This window comes from Chanos chanos, chromosome 1 (assembly GCF_902362185.1).
Source record: "Chanos chanos chromosome 1, fChaCha1.1, whole genome shotgun sequence".
NCBI classification, from domain to species: Eukaryota; Metazoa; Chordata; class Actinopteri; order Gonorynchiformes; family Chanidae; genus Chanos; species Chanos chanos.
This window is the reverse complement of record NC_044495.1, coordinates 37,871,730-37,896,887: the sequence shown is the minus strand read 5'-3', so window position 1 is coordinate 37,896,887 and position 25,158 is coordinate 37,871,730. Positions and strand designations below refer to the sequence as shown.

The 25,158-nt window shown below is 44.3% G+C and overlaps 1 protein-coding gene across 2 annotated transcripts in view; it reads right to left on the bottom strand.

The window, feature by feature from the left end:
• The window catches only part of lrp5 (low density lipoprotein receptor-related protein 5), a 49,372-nt gene that overhangs the window by 4,077 nt on the left and 20,137 nt on the right, over nucleotides 1-25,158 (bottom strand). The window contains exons 9-21 of one of the 2 annotated variants that reach the window (XM_030789052.1): nucleotides 12,064-12,280; nucleotides 11,424-11,713; nucleotides 10,826-11,052; nucleotides 9,353-9,537; nucleotides 8,506-8,829; nucleotides 6,637-6,833; nucleotides 5,508-5,722; nucleotides 3,376-3,566; nucleotides 1,864-2,073; nucleotides 1,540-1,665; nucleotides 1,123-1,359; nucleotides 503-626; nucleotides 53-279 (exon numbers count right to left, since the gene is read on the bottom strand). In XM_030789052.1, coding sequence (XP_030644912.1) covers nucleotides 53-279; nucleotides 503-626; nucleotides 1,123-1,359; nucleotides 1,540-1,665; nucleotides 1,864-2,073; nucleotides 3,376-3,566; nucleotides 5,508-5,722; nucleotides 6,637-6,833; nucleotides 8,506-8,829; nucleotides 9,353-9,537; nucleotides 10,826-11,052; nucleotides 11,424-11,713; nucleotides 12,064-12,280 — 2,770 coding nt within the window. Of the gene's footprint in view, nucleotides 1-52; nucleotides 296-502; nucleotides 627-1,122; nucleotides 1,360-1,539; nucleotides 1,666-1,863; nucleotides 2,074-3,375; nucleotides 3,567-5,507; nucleotides 5,723-6,636; nucleotides 6,834-8,505; nucleotides 8,830-9,352; nucleotides 9,538-10,825; nucleotides 11,053-11,423; nucleotides 11,714-12,063; nucleotides 12,281-25,158 lie in introns of both variants that reach the window. The other variant, XM_030789044.1, reaches the window with a different exon arrangement.

Below are 25,158 nucleotides of genomic sequence, written 5' to 3'. Positions count from 1 at the left end.
CTCAGTCAGAAAGGGCAAAATAGATCCCGTTTCCCCTCCCGTGGGGCTTGACCTTTACCTGTAAAGGTGCCGTGCTGGGAGTTGCTGGGGGCGATGAAATTGAGGGGTACGTGGGGGGTGCCGCTGATGTACTCGTGGGGGAAGGCTCCGTTGGGACCTTTGTAGCGTCGGCACACGACACGCTGGCACACAAAGTACACTCCCCCCATTATAAACACCAGGAGAATGATGCCAATCACTGGCCCGATGGTGCTGGTGTGACGTGGCAGGTCGCTGGCCGTGGACGTCTGGAAATCTACAGCCAAACAAAGTGTTTTGGAAAACATCTGATTTCATGACAGCTCACCAACAGAAGACAGCACCGCAATACTGATGCTACTGAAAATCATTTAGATGCTGTTTAGATGCACGCAACGTGACTGAACTCTAGAGAGAGACCGAATGTGGTAAACTTTTTATTTATTTTTTTTATGAATCTCAGCGACACAAAACTGGGATGGATGGGGGAGACTCACCACAGTGGAGTTCGTCAGATCTGTCTGAGCAGTCAAAAAAAGAGTCACACTGCTGCTTCTTCAGGATGCACTGGTTGTTACCACAGCGGAACTGATTGGGCATGCAGATGGCTAATGGGAAGAAGAGACAGGAGCATTTGTTATTTGTGTCTAAAGGTCTATGACGAAACAAAAGTAAGGTTGAGCTCCAAAGACATAGTGATTATGAGTTCTGGATTTCCTATGTAAGCTTTTCATTAACAAAATCCAAAACAAAGAGCGGCAACATAACACTGAAAAACGCAAAAGATAATTTTACGCATCTGAGTGCACACTGGTGCTATGAATATGCAACCATAACACTATTTGATCTGGGTAGACTGTTGTCAGCTTAGGACAAAAAACGTACAGGGAACTGACTTCAAACTATGGCAAATTTCCATTATTAGTCACTAGCATCACAATACACACTGAAGATTTCAGCTGTACGAAGGTAGGCTGCTCACGCCCTCCAACACACTGAGTAAATATTATAATATTTAAAACAGCTGTCCAAAAAGAAGTAGTAAGATTAGGCCAAAGAGAGATTTGGATCTCGTCGTCAGTACGCAAAGAAAAGTGAACGCACTGTCGCAGTCTTGCTCGTCTGAGCCATCCGTGCAGTCTGGTTCGCCGTTGCAGCGTAACTGGGCGTCCACACACTGGCCCTTGTCACACTGGAACTGGAGAGCGGAGCAGACCGGGCAGTTCTCCTCGTCGCTGTGGTCGGCGCACTCGGCGATTCCGTCGCAACGCCACGCCATTGGGATGCAGTCAATTTCGCCGGTGGCACAGGTGAACTGTTCTGAGGAGCAGGTGGGCGGTTCTGTGAGAAGGAGGGGGAGAAGTGGCTTCAGTTCAACATGCATTCACAGGAGGTTCTTCTGTGAGACGCGTGTTCGGGCATAAGTCCGAACGTTCAAACATCTCGCAGCGCAGACATGAGGAAAAGTACCCCGGTGTTTTACGACACTGTCAGAATATGTCACAGTGAAAATCCCTCTACCTCCGCAGCTGAGTAAGTTCTGCAGCAGCACCAGGTGCGTCGGACATGAGCAACGCGGCGTTCCATCGCCCTTGGCAATGCAGATGTGCGAGCACCCTCCGTTGTCACGGGAACAGGGGTGGGATGCTGCAAATAAATGAATAGCTGGATTTGTTTGCTGGTGGGAATACTTGAATACACAGAATGCAAAATTCAGCTTAAACCCCCCCCCCCCCCCCCAAAGATCTACATCTATTAATCTTTAACCAGCATGAAAAGGAAGGAAAAAAGGTAACACCAGAAGAAGGTCAGGTTAATTATGCCATTCTGGTCATGTGACCTTACCAAACTCCTCCGGCTCCATAAACTCGACTGCGTGGATGCTGGTCAGATAAACGATGCGGCCCTGAATGCGTGTCCTCTTGTCCCCCGTCAGCTTATCCACCCGCTCAATCATCTGCTGTTGTCGGTCTATCCAGTAAAGATGGTCTCCCAGCACCGTCAGTCCCATTGGTTGTAGGATGTTGGAATCCTGGAGCACGATTCGATTGGCCCCTAGGACATAGCACACGATTTGTAAGAGCGGCAGGCATGTATTTTCTTCATAATACTTGCTGTAACAACAGACATGTACAACAGACAGCAGAAATCCAAGGCAGAACTCCAAGAGCTCGATTCATTTACGATGCAACGTCTTTCAAATTTTTGATTTTCTTATGCACAGCTACAGAAAACACACACATGGTGTCTTGGCTTGCAGTAACCAAACCACTCATCTTTTTTACTTTTCTTTTTTTTTTTTTTCATTTTAAGGTTAAGCACGTTCCTCTGGCCCCTTTCCGCTTAAACTGAGTACGACTGTCCAAAACCGTCTGGCTTGGACGAACCAGCTATGTTTTTCAATCCTTCAATTTCACTTTAGCCATACTTAACTAGGCTTTATACAGACCTTCTTGAAGGTTCTCTGTTCTTCACAAGAGACCAGACTATACAAACCAAAGGGCAGTTAAGTGTTAGCGTTAGATGGATGGCCATACGAGAGCATGCTCATCTGCCTGGAACATCAAACCACTCGGAGCACCTGAAGAGTCTGTCCAGATCTGCGGCTGGCAGAGGATAACAGAGAACCAGGGCGGCGAGGGGGGGGGGGGGGGGGGGTTCTGGGCACGCTCACTTCAGATTTGATTTGAAACAGTCTGACTGGTTTTGACACAAGTCTGTGAGACTGACTGACATTAACTGGCCTGAGGTCAGTTTTCCCATTTCCTGTTATCAGACTTTCAATCTCTTTCTATTCTGTTCGACCAGCCACCGTCTTTCAATCCTCATGCGGAGTGTAAACAATGCTTTTGGATTCTCTTTGATTGTATCTGCGAATAGATTTGTTTTTTTTATTGCTACGGCTGACTGTATGTTTAGAAATGAGATCAGCATCTACAAGAACAGTCAGCTATCACAGTCTGAGTTTTTCTGGGGTTTGTGTACTTTTATACATTATGTATTTTTTTTTTGTTCTTGAATCATGTCAGTGAAAGATTAAGATCAGTCTAACAATAGGGAAAAAAACCTTCCATAACTGGAATAGCTCAAGTGAGAGTTTAAACATAAACATCCTGAGTACCAAGACACCGTGACAGAAACTGCATACAGTTTGCATGCAACGCGCCGGGACCGCAGATCAGTTAGCAAAACAATGACGCCACTGTCATTTGCCGTCAAAACACGGGGCGTGTACGAGTTTTACAAGTCAAGAAGATTGCCAGGAATCAGAGGAATGATGTAGTTTATGTTGAAATGGTATAAATAGATATATAGAAGCCAAGACATAGATATAAAAGTACTAGTGGTAGCACTCACCAGATAGGTCACTGCTCTCTATGCGTTTCAGGTCACCGTCTACCCAGAAGAGTTTGCCCAATTTGTTGTCCAAGGCCAAAGCCACAGGGCGGATGAGTCCCGTGGTGAAGAGAGATTCGCGCTCTGTTCCGTCCAGGGAGGAACGCTCGATTTTAGCTGAGCGGTCCTGCACCGTGGTGAAATACATGTATCTGTCGGAGCAAGGAGAAGAAGATGCTACGTTTTTCTTTTCCTTATTCAACGGACAGAAGTCAGCATTCTTTAGAATTTTTTTTTTTTGCACAAATTTGAAACTGGTACGCCAGATACTGGCATCATTAACATCATTTTAGATGTTGTTATGACGACAATTCAGAATGCGACACTTTCAATTATGCAGGCCACTGGAGAACTGCTATATTGATGAAAATGAAAATGTTATCTGCGTGAGCATACTTGACCTTAGAGGACAAGAGTAAAATGGGATTAGAGACGTCAGCGCTTTTCAGGGTCTCAGAGCCTTCCAACTGACACTAAGCAACAGTAAAACTCAACATAAACTGAGGCACGTGTGAGGTATGCTGATGAGGTTCAAAGCCCCGTGAACTAATCTTTTCAGGCAATGTAGGGTCTTTCCCAATTTACTATGGCTAAAGCCAATTTTCTTCTTTCATCTTCATCATGTCTCAAATGAGTCTTTGAATTCCCTTGTTTTAAAGTAGCTGTCTGGGAAAGTACAAAACGTCAGCTGTCTGAAATCCTATTCCATTCCTTTAGGTGTGTCAACCACAGAAAAAAATGTAGTAATATTTATTTTTTGGCTACCAAAATGTCTGTGGCTCTGTCTTTAGTAATTAGGTGAAAGACCGGTGTAATAGCGCAATACGCATGCTTGGAAAATAAAATAAACAAACAAAAAATGTCATCTTGAGAACAGCAAGTCATAACTATTTCGGCGTTATGTTTATAGCTGTATTGTACTCGGCAGGGGCTCTTATCCAGGGGGACTTTCAGTAGTTTTTCTCTGTTTCCGTAATACTATTCTGGAGCAACCATGGGGTTCTGTGCCAAAGCGCATAGGACACCCAACTCAGGCATTTAAAACATCCGTGTGATTTAGAACCACTCCATCTCTCAGCTATCCATGTCCACACGGACACATCCGAAACCAGCTGGATGATAAGCAATTTTGTCGACCACAGCAAAGGATTTTTTTAAAAACTGGAACTTTAAAAACAGATATAAACCTGCAGTGAATTCAAGCAAAAAAAAAAAAATCAATTACTCAGAGTCTTAATCAACTAACAATGCATTAGTAAACGACAAAACTAATTTTGTTTATAAAAACCAGTAAACCTGAGTAAAGACAACCAAATAACATGAACAGATACATGATGTGTGTTATAACAGCCACATAAATTGGCCAAAAATATCAATCCTGTTTCACAAAACCAAAAAATGGTGAGAGAGGAGTCTCCCTGCAGCTCTATTTAAGCTTCAATCGCGAACATGTTTTTGTTTTTCACGATTTGTCTTTTCGGCACTATTATGGGAAAAGTGGTCCGCTCTGACCCGCCCAGATGCAACCTTGAAAAGGAAAAACTGGAAATAGAGGCTAACACGAAGGAGAGTCCCGCTAACAATGGGCGCACAATTACAGTGAAGAAAGCCAACGCCTGACCAGAGCCGGCCACTAGCTAGCGAGTAGTGCAAGACCACAGAGAGCCATCTGCTCCACACATGTGGCCAATGAATCGCTCCTTAAAGGAGTGGCAGCTTCTCCCACCCAAGCACAAACATTCATCCACTGTACAAGATGAAGACTCCCGTGCAGTTCTGTCAATATCCACATCACTTATCACTGGGTAAGAACTCACTTAGATTAATGCCATCTATCTGATAAGGCAGCTACACAGGGTTTCTGTACATCATTTTATATAGTTAGCGTTTCTTTATACAGAGGCGGCTGAGTACTTCATCCTCTCGGCTTTTCTTTTGAAATGTGCATTAGCTGCTTCTTAAACTAACAAGGGCATGTGGAGTTTTTTTTTTTTTAATTCGGATGAGAGTCTTTCATCAGCCAAAGTTCTGTCGTTTAGTACACAGGAACCACAAAGATTCTCTCTCTCTCATCGTCTCCACCCTCTCCTCACCCTTTCTCGGCGTTGACGACAATCGCACGCGGCTTGTCGACGTCATCTCGGAGAGCCTCTCCCACGGCCTGGCCGTCCATACGCTGGATGTTGATGGTGTTGGTGATCTCACAGGTCCAGTAGACGGTGCGGCTGTACGGGTCCAGACTCAGGTCATGCGGCTGCTTCTCAACAGTCTGCTGGTGGCTGGCCATGGTTGACACCACCGTGGTGGCCTAAAAGAACCAGAGGAGAAACCGTTGTGAGACTGTTGGAGAGACTTTCAATGCAGAGACCATTGTTGTGCTTTAGAGCCATGGATAAAGACATTTCTAATCAACTTAACAGAGGCTATGTCCAAAAATCAGGCACTAAACACAACACATGCATAAATAATCAGTGTGCACTGCTGGATAAAGATTCCCACATACTGCTAGGATACTATTTAGCACTGTGAATTAAATACACCAAATGACCTGTTCAAGTGATGAAGATGATGGCAGACACACCACCACACATGCATAAACAATCTCGACTGTACACATTTGAGTTAGGTTGACACACTTCATTTTTATATTTTAACTTAAATTGTGAGATACCGAAAATGAAAGCGCTTTTGTGAAAGTGTACAGTGCATCCACACCACGCACAGTTTTGACTTAATGTAGTACAACATTTAGAGTTATTCTTACAATTTTTAACATACCAAGTAGGGAAATATGTTATTTTTGACCCAGTGTGTGACCTGTTTATGGGAAGTTTAGCTGGATCAAGGTTTCCCAAAATACCCCTCCCATCTCACATGTTTGCTCTTTTCCCCAAAAAAGACATTCCAGGTTTTAGTAATCAGGGGCCCTGTAACTATTTAACCACACAAATCATGTGTTCAGCTTGCATAGCCCAAAAATATTGCAAAACAGATTAGAAACTGAAGATTCAATTGTTAATTCCAAAAATAACTAACAAATTAAATAAAAAAAAAATGCTTGGCAGTGTTTTTAACAACATTCAAAGAATATAAGTCACACTTTAACACACCCTTCTTTGACCTGATAACAAATCCAACATAGAGATAAAACACTACTGTTGTAAGGACAGAAGGGTTAATGGGGTCCAAGGCAAACGTCACATGTGGACAACGATTTCTTGCCTGTGTGCCGTCATCCCGGGCCCTGCGAATGCTCTGCCGGCCGTCCACCCAGTAGAGCAGGCGCTCCAGTGGGTCATAGCTGATGGCCCTCACGTTCCGCTGCACATGGATGGGCAAGATGATGTCAGGGCTCTGCTCCCCAAGTACCATCCGGCTAATAGAGGCCTTCTGACTGAAGAGCAGGAAGCTGGAGGGAGCTGTGGAACATCACCAAACAGACAGAAAGAGAGGGAGAGGGAGAGAGAATGAGAGAGGGAGAGAGAGAGAGAGAGAATGAGAGAGAGAGAGAGAGAGAGAGAATGAGAGAGAGAGAGAGAGAGAGAGAGAATGAGAGAGGGAGAGTGAGAGAGAAAGAGAGGGAGAGTGAGAGAGGGAGAGAGAAAGAGAGGGAGAGTGAGAGAGAGAGAGTAAGAGAGGGAGATTGAGAGAGAAAGAGAGAGAGAGAATGAGAGAGGGAGATTGAGAGAGAGAGGGAGAGTGAGAGAGAGAGAGGGAGAGTGAGAGAGAGAGGGAGAGTGAGAGAGAGAGAGAGAGGGAGAGAGAGAGAGAATGAGAGAGGGAGATTGAGAGGGAGAGAGAGAGTGAATGAGAGAGGGAGATTGAGAGAAAGAGAGAGGGAGAGTGAGAGAGAGAGAGAGAGAGAGAGAGAGAGAAATGAGTGTGACTAAAAAATCCCCCTACATATAATATGCCTTGTTTTTGTTTTAATAAGTTCTTGATCATTTGGAATCGAATTGAAAGTCAAAAGGAAGAGGAGAAAGGCAGACAGGAAGGAGGGGGGAGCGGCGGGGGGGGCAGTCAAAGCAGGGGTCAAGGACTGCTCCTCTGAACCCAAACATATCCCTCTTATCAGCCACCGAAGGTCAGCGTCTGAGAGCCTGGCCAATCATCATCCCAGTGGAACACAATCAGCCACCCCGCTCCCCCACCCCTCCCTGAGGGGGCCAGGGGAAAGAGAGACGGGGAGAGAGAGAGAGAAAAAGAAAAACACTCATGCAAAAGGACAAGGCTTCTTTATCCAGCGCCAAATGCAGAGGAATGCTCCGAAGTCCAAAATGCACCATTCTTTCTCGCTACAGCCAACTCAGCTAACACCCCCCCCCCCCCCCCCCCCCCCACCAATATTCGATTCAGATGTGAATGATTGCGCTTTGCATGGCTGCATGCCACTGACGTGGGATGAAACAGACCACCGGCCCTGCCAAGTGCACCTTGACCATAAAAGCCCATGACTCACACTACCATCAGTTCAGCCCCAACACACCTATCAATAATGAAGTATTACATTCATTTGCTGCTGATGGATTAATGACGGAAAAAAAGCTGGGAACTCCAAGCAACGCTTTAGTGGAGCCCATACTTCTTGTTTTACAGATCAAAAACTTTCTCCACCTAATCAAAATATGCAAACACTAAACTGGAAGAGGGCAATCACTCAAGAGCAGCATTCCCCCCAATACACATGAAACCGCACGTTTTATCCCAGTACCGGAGGATCTGATTTATCGACCATTCAAATAATCTAAAACACTCCAATTTGAATCAACAGTTCTTTGGCCCAGAGAAAAGTCTGTTGACCTAGAACAAAATAAGTGCAGTTCTGGGTTGATCTCGTTCCAGAAACAATTTTAGAGCTTTCAGAACCTCCACTGTTCCACTGTCCTAAACACCTCTTCTCCTAACCTGCACGCGCCTCTCCGTCAGACCCCTCCGCTCTCCTTCCCCCATTCCATCTCTCTCATCTCTCTAGTCCTATTCACGCATCCCTCCTTCTTCTTTGCTGTGCCCTCATTCTGCTTCCTTTCCATCCCACTTTGCCCTCCCCAGGTTCATTTGGGTCCCCTCCACCCTCCATCCCCATTCACTCACAGCTGCAGTTGCGTCCATTGGGGTCCAGGGTGTAGTGCGAGGCACAGCGGCATTGGGCACCCGAGGGTGACGCCAGGCAAAGGTGTGCGCAGTTGCCGTTGTTCTGGGAGCACTCGTTGGAGCCGTCCTGACGGGAGGAGTGGAAGACCAGGATGTCCATGACGTATTCCAAGTGACCTTGCACCACCGTACGGTTCAGGCCGCTACGTTTGTCCGCACGTTCGATGCTACGCAGGTTCCAGTCCGTCCAGTAGATGTAGTCCCGATACTGGGTCAGACCAAATGGGTGTGGCAGGTCATCTGCAACTATTTCCCTCTGGAGACCTGTTTGGGAAGGTAGGAGTCAGTACAGTTAAGCAACTACAAGTAAATACGTACCAGATACTACGATAAATACAAGCAGAAAACATAAAGGTTAAATGGTAGTTCAATCCAATTCTCCCCAAACAAAACAAAACAAAACAAAACAAAACATGGTCAACACCCTTTTCTAAACACTAACTGGCTGTCAAAGAGGTAAACTGTTTTGACGTCTCCTACACTGTTGTTTGCTTCGGCAGTTTTCAGCCAAGGTTCTGACTGTATAAGAGATGTCATTGTGAGAGGTTCCCCAGTCCATGGACCTCTTGACTATTAATACATCACCAAAGCATTAGTTAAAACATGACTGACAGCAAATGTCTGATTTGGTTAACACCCTTCAACACGGAAGGGTCATTTGGTGTTTCTTTGAAATGACAAAATTAAGACAGAAAAAACATATCATCAAAACACAAGTGTTAGATATGAATAAGATTTAAGAGGAACGGGTCATAGGCATGGTTAATACATATCTGAGTGTACTCACCTTGCATGTTGGTTGACTCTATCATGCATGTGTCCAGGTCAGTCCAGTAAAGCCTCTGATCAATATAGTCAATGGTGAGGCCGTTCGCTCTTCCCACCTTGTCTACCAACGTAACAATGTGAGTGCCATCCATGTGAGCACGGACTATCCTGGGCCTGCCTCCCCATTCGGTCCAATACATGTACCTATTCAGGAAAAGACAGGGTTAATACTGAATCCTGATTGGTTCAGTGACACGTCAGTAACAGTGACATTCTCTGAAAACATGTGCTGAAAAACACATATAAACACTTTGTTATAGTATCTTTATAGCTTACTAAACCACTTTAAGTAAACACCATATAATCATACCATACAATATAATCATCTAAAATGTCACTTTGCCACTTTTTAAGAGCTGTGACAAGAAATAGGCCACTCAGATCCGGAGGCATAAATAACCCATAGATTATTCATACCTTGCTCATTTTTCTTAGACATTTTTAGAGTATGAAAATGACAGTAGTTTAACTTATTCATGACAAGGTTTTGGATAGAACACTGTACTTCCTACTTCTGTTAACACTGCATAGTTTAGCTTGTACAGATAACCTCAAAAATGTGCAGAGCTCCTTGCTAAGCTGTCACCGCGATTCAGTAACGTCAAATTAGGTATTATCATTTGTCTCGTGCTGTCTCGGTTCCAGCCTCTGAATTAAACGAACAGAGGGAAAAAAATCATCGAGAAAAATACTCATTTACTCTAAACTCAAGTGCTTTCCTGAGTAAATACTCAAAAGCCTTCAGGTGAATTTTCCGTATGATTTTTTTTTTCCTCCTTGGTGCTCTTTACACAATTGCTCAAATCCGTGCCATACCGGTCAGGCTAAAAGTATGCTCTCTGAGTCTCTTTCCATCTGGAGTGTAGAGTTGACAGAGGTGTGTCTGTAGGGTAGGCGTAAGGAGACAATGTACCACAATGAATAGACTAATAAGAGCAGCCGTGCTAGGCAAGCCACAAGAATGCATTCTGGGAGACGAAGCCCATGACTTCATCTTTAGAGTGACATGTGGAGGCTACTGCGTGTTGGCACATGCATGCCTACAAGAACACAGCACACGTAGCCTGAGGTAACATGGCCATTACAACTATCTGCCAGCAGGTAAAGCCTGTATGGGTGGAGATACGTATTTGAAATTAAAAAAAAAAAAAAAGAAGGGAAGAAATATGTGTTGATCTGCATTTCAAAATTTTGAAATTCAATATCGATATGGTTAAGGGTGTCACGGGAATGTGTGACTGATCAGCGTTTTACCCAGTGAGTTGAAGGTAGCCCACCATAAACCTAAAGGTGAATGCACACACAGAGCGATCTATACACTGATACAACATTATCTGCACCACAGCCCTGCACAGCTGTGCTTCACTAATGTACATCCTCTACTTTTTGACGACAGAAGACAGAAAGGGAGCCCCAAAAATTCAAGTCGTACCCGTTGGCAGGGTCCAGCGCCAGAGAGCGAGGGTTATCCAAGTCCTTACACACCAGGACCTGACGGTACTGCCCGTCCAGACGGGCCACCTCGATGCGGTTGGTGCCCGTGTCGGCCCAGTAGATGTTGCGGCCCATCCAGTCGACCGCCATGCCCTCAGGGTAGTCCAGGCCGAACTCGATCACGTGCTCCACCGAGCTGCCATTCATGAAGGCACGACTAATGGTCTGAGGAACGAGAAGGAAAAGATATGTGGAATGATAAATAGGAAAAGCAATTCTGCCGCAGCTGTATGCTTTGAGAAACGAGACAAAGAGTATAAGCTCCTACACGTTGAAACTTAAAAACATTTTTATTAGGAACATAAAACTTTCAAGTCTAAAGATTCTGCTTTGTGTTACACTGCTGTAACAGGATGGCACAGAGTTCATATTGGTAAAGCAGTTTTTCAGACGTGACAAAGGATCGCTTTTCATGTTTTCAAGAAGTTTCGGGCTCAAATACCCCTTTGTGTAAAATGTTCCAAAAAAAAAAAAAAAAATTTTAAAAATTGCATCCCCTGATATTCAAAAGAAACCAGAACCGCCGCTTTCGGTACCTTGGTACTGACGTCAGTCCAATAGATCCTGTTCTCAGCCACGTCAAAGTCGAGGGCGGAGGCCTCTTTGACGCCGGTGAGCGGGATGGCGACGTCGTTGCTGTTGGTGCCCAGGGAGATGCTGCGGATGTCCGCGCGGTTGGTGAAGAGGAGGAAAGCCTCAGGGACAACGCACGTTCGCAGGTCGCTCAGCAGCTCCAGCCCCATGGGACAGGCACAGCGTGGGCCCTGCGGCCGGTAAAAACACAGGTGACTGCAGCCTCCGTTGTCCTCTGCACAGGCGTTAGTGCCTGGAGGAAAAAAAAAAAAAAAGAAAGAAAAAAGGTGCACATTTATAAACACATGACTGTTATTACTAACATGAGCTCAGACAGTGACAGACAGTGAAAACGAGAACATTTGTTCTAGTTTCCCTTGGACAGCTCGCTTAATTCCAGAATTTGTATATTTACAACTCTTGAAAAACGTAATCAACAACAATAAGAAAAATATGGGTTTACTGAACTGCGGTATCCGAAAAATTGAACCCATGTGGTAATCACGAGCAGACAGCTGTTACAATTGGCTCTTATGTGGACAATGTTGCACTCCTGATATTAAGATCAGGTTTCTCTGTTGCTGAACAGAGAACCTCTCTTACCAAAGGTCTCGGTGACTTTGGTGGCCTTAAGGCCCATGAGGTCTGGGAGCTGGTCTATGATGCTCTCACGAACCACTTTAGTCTTGTGGACTCTCTCGATGCTCCTTCTCTGCCAGTCCGTCCAGTAGATGTAGTCTCCCAGCAGGGTAAAACCAAAGATGTGAGGCAGCTTGTCCTCCAATAGAGTCCTCCTGTTAGAGCCATCCACATTAATCACCTGGAAAAGATAGACAGCACGGTGAATGAAGCAGGTACATGCCGATATGCAGGCAGGCACGTACACACACAGATGTGCACATGCGCACGCACACACACACACAATGAAAAGATCTAGAAGCATATACACACTGCCTCAGTGTCTCTCACCTCCTCCCTCACTAACAACCGCTGATATAGAACCATATAGATAAGGATAATTAAGCAGTAAAATTGTGGTTGTACTCTCTATTGATCTTACGAGCTAAAAGCATCTTCTAAAAATAAAGGGAAAAAAGAAAAAAGGAAAAAAAAAAAAAAACCACCAGCAAGTGAACACAAATTGGCTTGCATCTATTCATGCTTGTGCCAAACAGCTGTGCAACATATGGATAATTTGATAGGACTACGAATGTGCACATATTTGAACTTTGCCATAATTGCTGGATCTTTTTGCCAAACCAGCACACATTTCCAAACCGAGGGAAAAAAAAAAAAAAAAAAAAAAAAAACAACAACCAAAATCTGCAACTGCCAGAAGAGAGTCTATTTTAAGATATTAGCGAAAAATTCAAGCTGGGGGCGCAGGTTCCTGTATATGTCCACTGAAAATGAACTTCGATTTTCTTTTTCTTTTTTTGTTGGTTTGCTTATTTCTATATGAGGGGGAACAGCACAATCATGCATATTGCTGCTGAGTATATCGCATTTGAATGACTGAATGTGACAGTATGGGATTCTAGTCACAAGGATTGAATTACGGAGAAGAAAATGAAGTAAACTGATACAGGGAGTGGTGCCAAAGCATGCCTCTGTCTTATGAGGAGAGAGAGAGAGAGAGAGAGAGAGAGAGAGAGAGAGAGAGAGAGAAATTGAGTGTATTCCTGGGAACTGCGTTTTTTTTTTTTCTGAAAAAGGACTGCAATTATAGTCTCCTATCCTGGCATTACTATTACAGAAAGTCTGCCTCTGAAAATAGACTGGTGTCTAAACTGGTGTCAGCTGCAGCCTGCAGGAAATATTTATGGTCTAACCAACTTATCCAAAGTGTGGCATCTTTAATGCATGTCAAATGTGTTTGACTTTCCACGAGCAAAACATCATCTACAGGGTGGAGACACACAGAGAAAAAAACTTTGCTCAGTTGCATCTGTGTAATGTTGAAAGTCCCTCTCTCTTTCTCTCTGCATATCAGTCAGAGAGAGTTTAGAAACAGTGATAAACTTCAACCGAAAGCTGTTTGACTCACAGGTACAACAGCTCAAATCCTAAACCACGGGATGACGAACTCTCTTCCCTTGGGAACAGAGGTGAAAGCCTCCTGAATCACTTCATTTGCTCAACGGCAAACAATTTGAAAAAAAAAAAAAAAAAAAAAAAATAGAATACTGTAATGAATACATACAATGAAGTCATAACTGGAACTCATCCACAGTTACACTCTTATTTCAAAACCCTGTGAGAAATTTTGGCAACGCACCTGAGTGGCCAGCCGCTACCGTAACGGGCAGAGTAAACACACTTTTTTTGTTGTTTGTTTGTTTTGTTTTTGCTCTTGCGTAGGGTTTGACGTCAACTAGTCGGTGTTTGTTCAATGGACGTAAATAAGTAAATAAATAAATAAAAACGAGGGGCTGGTTTTAGCCACGGAGTCTCCCGTTGATTAATGAGCGTGCTACGGAGCCCTGGCATACAGAGCCAGAAAGTGAGTGACAGGTGCATTAATGTGACATATTGTTCCTCACTAAGGAGCACTTCCAACAAAGACTTCCTGTGCGCTGTCCTTCCCCATTCCCAGTGTTTCCTGTGCAGAGCCAGGAGCAGGCAGACAGGACTGGGGTGGCTGCCAGAGAGTGCCCTGGAGGGAAGCCCACTTGATTTATTCCTGTAATTCAGTCACACGCTTCCTACAGCTGGTGGAGTGACCCATAGTGAGAGAGAGAGAGAGAGAGAGAGAGAGAGGGGGGGGGGGACTGACAGAAAAGGTATGTCGTTGAAGGAATGACGGTTCTTTGCACTCATCGGAGGTTGCATGAGAAGCCAGGGTCTGTTAAAGCAAACAGTGAGGACTTCTGAGGGAGAGAAAGTGAGATGGATCCATTAAGCTCCTCGAAACACATCATTGGAGGAGCATGAGCTGGGTTTGGGGAGGGTGGAGCGCTCATCCAACCCTGTTTTGTGAGGTATCCACTCTGTCTCAGGCAGGAGAGGTTGAGGCTATGCAGAGGCTGGAATGCTAACAGGGACACAGACAGTGGGTTGAAACCACACTGGCACCATTTCTTTACCTCCCACCTCAAAACATGGATAGCTCCAACATTTCTAAAATAGGACCTAGCTTTTTTTTTTTTACTTGGACCAGACTCTATTACAGGAAATAGCTGGAACAGGTAACACCTCTGGCAGTCATTTACTTCACCCTCCCCTCGTTTCAAAAAGGCGCTTCAAGTCCTAAAACGAACCGCAACCACACTGTACAAAAAGCATCCGGTCTTTTCCATGTAACTTTCAGAGCTACGTGTTTAAGGGCTGACAGTCTAGCTCTGCTGCAACCAGGCTGAGTGGATAAGAGGTCACATGACCTCCAGAAACACACAACAGAGCGTTGCCACGGTAACAATACCCGGTTGACATATACTAGAGCAGAGGTGCCTAAATCTAGTCCTGGACAGCCCAGTTCTCCTATTTTTTTTTGCTTTCGCCTCTTAATTAAAAGCTGATTTTTGTTTACCCAGAAAACAGGTGTGTACACCCTTCAGCCAATCAGAGACCATATGTAGTTGGTTGCCAAACAAAGCAGCAGGACTAGCTTTGGGCACTTCCGTGCTAGAGGCAGTTGGAATATTGTGGACTGAACGCTGTGGTTGAGCATGCTGTGAATGACACAAAAACTCCATGTCTGACCCCGAGGCATTTTCACTCATTTCTGGAATGTAAATATTTTGCAATTCCAAAGTTTTACTCTAGCCAGTCTAATTTTTTTTTTTTTTTTTTTTTTTAACCAAGGAGGGTCAGGAAAACAATAGATATTTCCAGACAGCATCCCAGTCTGCACAGCATATGTTTCCTTTCTAATATATTTAGAGGCAGAGAATTCAAAAAGGCTGCAATTTTCAAACATTTAAATGAGTTGGAGATTTATATGATCTGAAATATGAACAATACACCGGACTCTTTTATTAGTTGTTAACTAAACAGGACGGGCTGGAGTCGATCTTGTCACGGTTTCCAAGGAGTGAAGTACGAATTCTTTCCACTTTGTAATTATGAGAGTTTTATTGCATGGCATATCTTATAGACATGTGTTTCCCCTTGTGTTCAGTCTGTCGCTGGACTAGAGAACATTGTTAAGGCCCTGACCCTTCCTAACCACCAGAAGGATTCAAAACAGCAACCCTTTTTTTCCAGCACTTTCCATGTAGTTGGGCAGCCCAGATGTTTCTAAGAGGGGGATTGAGGGAAGGGAAGGGTGGAGTGCGGGGTGTGTTGATGACTTCTCTCTTTTTCTCCAAACTTTAGGCATTCCCTATATCCTCTTCTCTTTCTCTTGCTCTCTGTCTGTCCCTCTGTTTCTCTCTCTCTCTCTCTCTTTCTCTCTCTCGTCATCTAATCCAGGTATGATTAAGGCTTATGTTGGAGTCATGTTCTCCTCCTGCTCTGACATTTCCACAAATGCTGCTCGCCTCACAGAGCATCAAAGGATTAAGTGTGCAGCTGGTTGATTCTTGGCCCCAGATTCCAACCGGGCCTTCCTCGTTTTCTTCCAGGTTAACTCTTTCTGGAGCTGAGGGTTAAAAAAAAAGGAGGGGGGTTGGAGTAACTAACGGTAGGAATAGAAAGTTTAAGGGGGAGGCCTCAGTGGCAGAAGTAATGGGGAGGTGGAGGTGTGGGGGTTGGAGGTGCAGGGGGCTTGTGTGAAACGCATGGCTGCTTGCGCACACTAGACCCTCTGTGCATTTAAGGGGACGCCAGCTGCCCAGGCTAATTAGACCCCGACAAATCTAAGCAGTCCTCTGAGGTCACTCAAACATGTCACACCAATGAAGGAGAGAGAGAGAGAGAGAGAGCGCTGAGGAAATGAACAGACCTCCGCTTAAACACAAACAGAGTTGAAGGCTGAAATCCGCAATGCGCCCGCACTAACTACACTCATATGTAGACTTAACATGGGGAAAAGTTTAAAACAAAATTTAAGTTTAAAAAAGAGTGAGGCATACATTAAATGTTATCAGAGTTAAGTTGGGTTCGAGACTGAAGCAAGGAACAAACCATATGGAAGACCTGTTCATTCTCCGCCCCCCCCCCCCCCCCCCCCCCCCCATGGCATTATTTTTCCATTCTGTTGGATTTAAGAGAGTGTCTTAGAAGACATAACAGAAAAACTTGCTCTTTGATGGTCCTCAAGTCAGCAGGAGCCTTTTTTCCCCTCATACAAAAATGCTATTCATTTTTTAGAGACAATTAGACATGGCCATCTCTACTGAAAGATGGGTGTACCAATTTTTTCAACCATCCTTTTTTCTCTCTCTCTCTCTCTCTGTCTCTGAGAATTATGCGCAGAGAGTGGGTTTTATATGGTGTGAGAAACCTTTTCTTGACCGAGAAAAACGTAACAAAACAAGCAAAACAAAAAACCCTAACAAAAGTCTCATCTGCAATTCAGAGGAAAAGTCAAGCCTCTAAGGACTTCAATGAGAGTCGATTGTAAAAGTCCTCTGTGCTTTAGGATGCAATGCAAATTTAGTATGCAGGGCAAGAGAGAGAGAGAGTGAGAGAGAGAGAGCGAGAGTGAAAGAGAAAGAGTGAAATGACAACAAATGTGTGTGACACAATTCACTGATAACCCCACCCAAAAAAGTTAAATTGTAAATCTAATCGGAGCCGAAACCATCAACCAAGGTTTTTTCCATCACTGGAAATGAGAAAGAATTTGGGATGTTTTCAGATCACGGATGTTCGTTTTCTACATATTATGAGAGTGTATCCTCATTTTAAAAGATCGCATTGCATTGGAAAAGCTGAGCATGAGAAAAATTTTGTAGCCTAAAAATGGAAGAGACTGAATCTGTTGTAAATTCAAAATGAAGTCTCTGTTTGAATTAAGGGCAGATATACTGAGCCAAACTCCGTAAAGCTTGAGTGTAATGCATTGTCCATATCTGCCCATCGCAACCTTCACAGGTGGTTTGTTTTTTTTCTTTACGAGTCAGATCAGGGAGTGTGTTCAGGGACTGCCGTTTTTAGCACGCGTGAACGTTGACGTACAGGTGGAATCCTCATTCGTTTTCTTAACCTCACTGGCTCATTTGCTCTCTCTTTACTGGCCAGACTTTGCCAATTACCACCAATTAGCTCAGTGTGAAATAACCTTTCTATTCATGGTGGGCTTTGAAATGTCATATGGTTTCGTCTGGTGTTTAGACAAATCCTCTGATAGGCGGCTGGCTGGGAAACACCTGATGTTATCTTTTTGTCAGCCGTTTGTTACGCTAGGCCAAGAACAGCACTAGCCTTAACTCAAACAGAATGCCCTTCCATTTGTGCAACTTTCTCTCTCTCTGTCAAAAGTGCCCTTCCTTCCATTCGTGATGAGAGTTTGCTTTTAAACGTTGAACGCCTTGAACTTTTTCCCACAGACTCCTTGATCCTGGTCGTGTATAGAGAGTTGTGAAAACTGTTACAATAATAAGAAAAATCATGGAAAGCTAAATACATCATGAAGTTATTATCATATCACTCTGTACACTACACTGATGCTTGAGAAATTGCTGTAAACCAGCATGATTAAGACTTAAACCATGAAACTTATGAAAGAGGTCTTAAACCTATCTCTGAGTCACAACAGCGATTTCTTTTGAAAGAAAGAACACGTTCACACGAGAAAAGAAAAGTCGAAAGAAAAGGCTCTCTTCACAGCACAAGAACATTTATCCCATTCCACCTATTTATGGCACTATTGTTTTTACTTCTCATTAAGTCTCTTTTTGACCACGCAGGCTCCATTAAAACAGTCTCATTAGTGTTACGGAGTAATCCTTATTTAAAAAGCATTTTGTGGTGCAGCGCTCTACTGTAGCCTACACTGCCAAAAAGTTTTACTAGCGGCCCTGATCAAGTTTGATTTTGTTCACACAGTCAAACTAACTTAACTACTTATGCCTCTGCATCTTGTGCATAAAATTTTCTGGCTATGAAGAGTCAATAAAAAGTGTCTGCCAGCAAGATGCTGGAGTTATTTATACAGCGTCTATTGTCGTACATTTCCATGGTAACGGTACGTAGGCCCTGTTGAAGTGATATGCTAGACCTCCCAAGATTTCGAGTCCTGTTTACCGGTTGTTTTATATTTGTTTTGTAAATAAATATCAACATCCTGTGTGAGTTTGAGTGACTGGAAATGTAAACCGTTTAATTTGAATCCATAACTGATTTTGATGAAGAACACACCCTAGCTTGGCAGAGTAGCTCTTTTTATTGTGACAAAGAGCAGTAATGTGAGAAGGTCACACAGTCAGGGAGGTAAAAGAGCCAACAGACTTATCTAAACAGACAAATATTCAGTAGCTGAAATGAAGATGTGTGTAATTACACACACTCAAAAACATCACGGCTACAGTCAAAACATTTCCGAAAAAAAAGAAAAGAAGGAAAGAAAGGGGGAAAAAAAGACGACGGCTATTCTCTTCACAGAATGATCTGGAAAACGCTTCACGTTCCGTTGCAGTTTCACTATCTGACCTAATGAAATGTGCCATTTTGACAGAGCGAGGAGAAACTGAGGCCAAGCCTTTTGATGATGGGCTCAGATACTGACGTCTGGACAAGTTCACTCACAATAAAATATCACACACGCGCCAATCTATAAACAGTCATCTGTCAGCTCTTCACACTGCCCTGTCCCTGCAGCCAAAAACAAAATTACATTTACACAGTCTAGCAGTGTTCACACAACCCAAAAAAAAAAAAAAAACACAAATCAACAACTACTACTAGTAACCTAGTTAGCTAAGAATCGGAGAAGTGCAAAAAACAGGGAAAAATAACGGTCTGAGCACACTGTCCTTAAACAGCATCTAGTCGCCTATAAATTCCAGCACAATGTGGTTCTCTCAGGGGCACAATACATGTGGGACGCATTGCGAGCAGACAAAATCGACAGCTGCCGGCAACTTCTTACCGCAACACTGCCATGGAAAGAGGGGTAGCAGAGGCACTGTCATGTTAATAAGCCGCAAACATGGGCGGAACAGGAGCTGGGAGTTGGCAGTCCTCTCCCCCCCCCCCCACCCCACCCCTCTGCCGCCCCCATCTTCTCACAGATGTGGGACAGAGGCGCACATCCCTAAGGAAATGAGTGGGGATTGCGGCAATGATGGTGCTAGCTGAATGAAAAAGAGGTCGACAGAGGTGCCAGACGGCACACTTTAACTGAACTCAAGTTCTCCTAATGTTGTTTGTCTTAGCCCTGACTGGACAATGTGTCAGAAAGAACCTGGACTCCCCAGGATGAAAACATGCTTTCCTTCCTCTTAGCACATTTTCTGTATTTACGTCAAACAAAAAGAACCCCCCCCCCCCCCCCCCGACACACACACACACACACACACACACACACACACACACACACACACCCATATGCATACATACACATATGCACACAACCACAGAACTGTGGAGGTGCTGCTATGACTAAGCAGTGACTACTTCAGACCAAATGGGCTTAAAAGTTTAACTCCAAACAAGCGTTAATGGTTCTCTTCGCTAAGTGCCGGATGATGGCGTTTTAAGTTCTTCCTGTCCAAATAAACAGACAAGCTTAGGAGACATGCAATTTTTTTTTTTTATCCATAACTTTTATCCAAAACTGCAACAGTAAGAGCATTTTAAGATTTTTATTTAGAAATGACCATGCTTGGGTTTCATGTTCAGATGCATTGTTTTTGTGCTACACATGGCTTGGGTGAGTGAGTGAGGGAATTGTTGAACTGGGCACAATGCGGGCCCCCCCAGGGATGGAAAATATGATGGAAGTCAGGTGTCTTTTATTCCCTGGCTTAAACAGTGTATCCTTGGAGCTTGGAACATCGAAAATTATTAGCGCTCACGGCAGAGGGCTAGCATCAACACCAACAAACTGTTACTAGGCATTAAAACATAGGCCTATTTGGCTTGGATTACCACTGGTGGGGTTTGGCCTTCTTTAAACCACTCTTTTTTTTTTGGACTAAGCTCGCTAAAGTAGAATGCGTTCACTCCACTATATAGGAGCAAAATATACAACCCCCCCCCCCACGCCCCCCCTCCAATTCACTTGCTTTTCTAAAACTTAAAAAACAAAGCCAACAGTGACCACCGTATCACAAAGAGATCACAGCTCTGCGTTTTGGGGGTTGCCTTTCTCATTGTGCTGAGTTGACTCGCCTCTCACAACGAGGCATACAAAAGAAAAACCTAAATTTGCCAAAGCCGAAAAAGGGAGACAGAACTCACAGATGCCAATACACTAAAACTCAGTGACGCAAAAAGCAGTTGAGTCTCCTTTACTCTCCCAACGGCGTTAATAAATAAATCATGCAAATGGGGAGGGGAAAAAGAGTGGTGACGAGTTGGTACAGTAGCGCAGAGAGCAGTGCCGTTCTCCCGTTGTGGAGAGTGGAAGGTTTCCCTTTACACTCAAAAGAATGACGGCACATCCGTCAATCTGTGTGGGAGTCTCATCACCTGCCTGCGGCCCATTCAGACTGATCTTTGGGCTTCTTCAGCTCATCTCGCTCGCGGGTCCGCGGCAGCTTTCCTAGGCGTCTCAACTTATCTCTCTGTTCCCTCCCCATAGCTCGGCAAAGCCTTGAACGGGGCTGCTAACGCAGAGACAAAGGCCCTATCATTAGCATGGCCAGTGTTTTAAAGAGAGGCCCCTTGTTGGAGAAACGCTGCACAAATCAAGTTTCACGGCTCCCGTCAGCCACAATGCGGCCGAGTCCACTGGAGCCACTGCTTCAGGGGCCACATTAGAATAAAAACATTATTGACCCTTTTCACATCTACGCCTTTTTTGTCCCTTCTTCTTTTCCCACTTTCGCCAGCATCCATCAGCGTGCAAGCTTTGAGTTGCTCCAATCCACGGGTGAGAGAGAGAGAGAGAGAGAGAAAGAAAAAGAGCCTTTCTTTTAAATGTGTTGCATTTCATTGTCAGTGTGAAAAAAAAATGTTGCAATGCTTCTAAAGAGCTCAGGGGTAACACGGACCAAAAGCCTTTCAGAAAGCCATCACAACACACTTTTGGCTTCATTGTGGTCCAAATGGCTTCATTATGGAGCAATTGAGAATTGTGCCCAAAAGACTGCGATAACAACAGGCCGCTTTGAACTTCTGATTAAATTAAAAAAAAAAAACAAAAAAAAAAAAAACACAGGACAAAAAAAAAAAACCCCACTAATTCATTTTAAGAACCACATATCGAATTGGTTTCATTTCAATGGTGGTTAATTAAAAAAGAAAAAGGGGGAAAAAAGAAAAGAAAAGGAGAGTAGGGGGGAAAAGGAAACTGCCTTAAGCACAAGCCTGCAGGAGATCAATCCACTTACACCTGAACGAAATCTTCCATAAATCACATCAGGAAAAGGATAAAGGATTCAAACATCTTCTCGAAAATAATTCGCACATCGATCAAACAATACTATCTTCAGTCTCTCTCTCTCTCTTTCTCTCCCCTCCTCCTCCTGGCAACTCTACTGAAAAAAAACAAAAAAACAATCTTGTGCTCTTGTGTACCACATTCTGTTTGGCTGTGTCTTACATATTTGCCATTATGGTGTTCCAAAGGAACACACATGGCAAACTGCAATCAAGGGTCACAAAAGCCTTCCTGAAAGGCAGAATCTACATAATTGTCCCACAAAAGCCAGACTTTCTGTGATGGGGACAAGAACATCAGTCAAATGAGTTATCTTAAGCATCTCAAACTTTGGGTGGGGGCATGGGGAGGGGTGGGGATGGGTGAGGGGAGGGGGGAAGGGGTGGGGGGCATGTACGAGAGGGAGAACCGCGGCAACTTCAGAGGGTTCAGCAGGGAGGGACGAGGTTAGGGGAGGGGAGGAGAGGCATGGGGGGGGGGGGGGGGGGGGGGGGGAGATGTGGAAGGCAAACGGGTTGTACTTGGAGAGAAGCGAAAACACACCAAGGGGAGAGTGAAATAAAAGACCACAATTCCCATACTGTTTAAGGAAAAAGGCTATGAATGCAAGTGCCAATAACTTAGCCTCCTTGAAGGGGTGCGGGAGCCAGAGATGAAAGAGAACTCTCTTGGCCCGAGTTCAAAAACAGAGCATTCAGCGGCAAATGGAAAAGAAAAGCAGGCAGCGCACCCCAATCACCATTTCAAAACTCTACATGGCAGAGGGACGAAGGAATTCGAGGTAGTTGACCACAAAAACCAAAAAGTTCTGGATAAGTTAAGGAGTAGTCATACAAAAGCATGCACACTTGTACAAACTTCTAAACCCATTGCGTCTCTCTTTCATTACTTATCTGGAGATGGCTTTGTCTTAATGTGCAGTTCAGGGCAATCCAAAAGCAATTTTATGTTTCAATGAGTCACATTAGTCTGCAATCTTGCTAGAGATCAGTTGTCCATAGAAGTTATCAGAAGGTTTTCAATAGCAGTCGATATTCAATCAGACTTCCACTTTCATACTCATGATGAGGCACTGATATCAGAGCTTTTACTCCAAAACATTTCAATTTAAAAAAAAAAAAAGTAACATACCATCACAAATCAAAACGTGTTTTTCAATACAGATGAGAAATACACAGATGACTGATGTAATACGAGCCAAATTGTCACATTAAAGGTGAGAGAAGATTCTGTCCCTTTCACAACCACTAAAAAAAAAAGAAAAAAAAGAACAATGCATATGTCCACAGCACCCGATGCAATTCACTTTGCAACAAGTAAAAGGAAGAAAAAAAAAGTCTTTTCAAGCAGGGCCTGTCACCAGCCGAGCGAAAGAGAGAAAGAAAAAAAAAAGAGGGGGGGGCCCCTCAAAAAGCCTGCAGACCTCTATTTATAACCATTCAGGCAGTGAGCGGCCACATTCCAAATGCCAGAAGGCACTTTTCAAAACTTCTCATTCAAGACCTTAATGTTGTTTTCAAGTTTTTAAAAAAAAAAGGAACCCTAAAAAAGCCGAAGAAAGAAAAAGGTAAACAGTAACATGTAAATTTGCCCTTCTTCAAGGAGGAGGGAAAAAAAAAAAAGATGGTCTAGAATCATCAACAGCCATTATAAAACAAAGGAGTCAGATAAAGAAAGTGATAGAGTGAGAGTGTGAGAGCAAGAGAAAGAAAGAAAGAAAGAAAGAAAGAAAGAAAGAAAGAAAGAAAGAAAGAAAGAAAAACAGCATCACTGAGAATGGGAAGGGGAAGAGAAGAAGACGAAGAAAAAAAAAACTTTAATGAGAAATCACTGAAGACTAGGCTGCGCTTGGATGTGCGGACATTAGCACTTCAAGCGCAGTTCTTCCTTTCAGTGTTTAAGTGGGCCTGCTGGAGAATGAGCCCCTTTCCTCCATTAGGGCAAAGCTGAAGCGCCCTTGTGAAAAGAGGCGAACACAACGCACTTGTCAGCTGCCGGGAGAAGAGCAGAGGAGCAGCGCAGCCACCCAAATGTGCATCTGGCACTGGAGTAGAGGGGGTGGAAGGGGCTGGTGGGGGGGGGGGGGGGGGGGGGGGGGCGCCTGGGTGGAGAGCCCGCACAAGACTCAGAGCCCCTCTGCCATTCTATGCTGTCTTTGTGAGGTGGAGGGGGCGAAGAGGGCTTCCCTTGTCAGTCTCCACACTGGTGAGGCGTGCTGGAAGGGCCAGCGCTTCCACCCCAAAACCTTTCTCCACATCCACTTCTCATATCCTCTCATCTCGACGTGTCTCCAGCGCACGCTGTGCTATCGCAGGAAAGCTTCAGCTTCACTCATTCATTGATGTATGCTTACCACAGGATTCTGTGAGAGCCAAAAATTTGACCCATGTCAGCTTATTACCAACTTTTGACAAGTCCCTTAGTGAATTACACGAAGCCCCTGCAGCAGTAAGAGCACTGGGATAAAGGTTTACCTCTAATGTGAGAACTAGCCTGATGGACCATAATCTGACAAAGAGCTCTTCTTTATCTGTCTTTGCCCTAAATCATGCCCCGTGAGGAAAAGAAGTTGTCACCCAAAGAAAGCTTAAGGCAGAAACTTTGATTCAACAAAAACCCCAACCATTCGACCTGTAAGAGCTTGTTTGTTAACCAGAGTACAAGAGAGAAAATCATGGAGTCACCAGGAAAAGAGTGACTAGCACACATCAATCATCTTTATGCCGTGACAAGCTAAAGATGTCGGCGAGATGTTGCATGGTACACCAAATGTGCTTCTATTAGAGTCTCTGGCCTCTTCTAGAGTTCAATAACACAGCAGGAGTGGCTTAATCCCTGTTCATTCACCCCCGCCAGTATGCCTGCCCAAACGCCTGTCTCTGCTCAAACTCCCTCAAAAAAAAAAAAAAAAACACAAAAGGAGAAAAAACTCTCCTAACTTGTGCGAAGAGATGCTTCACTATGGCTGCTGTATGCTTTTTGAAAGAGTCACCAAACTACTTCAGCCTACTACCTCAGACTTCTTTTTCATTATTGTTATTCCTTCTTCCAGTTTGTTCTTTTTCTCCCTCTCTCCCTCTTTCCTTCCTGTAGAGCGCCAGGATGTGCTGGTACTTTAAGAGCTGGTCTACAATGCCCCAGCAGGGTGCCAAGCAGACAGGGAAAACTATGGCTAGCCCGACGTGTAAAACCTGACGAGGCCTGCCAAGCAGCCGGGCACCGCAGAGAAGGTCATGCCAGCGACCGATCAAATCGTCACGCTAAGC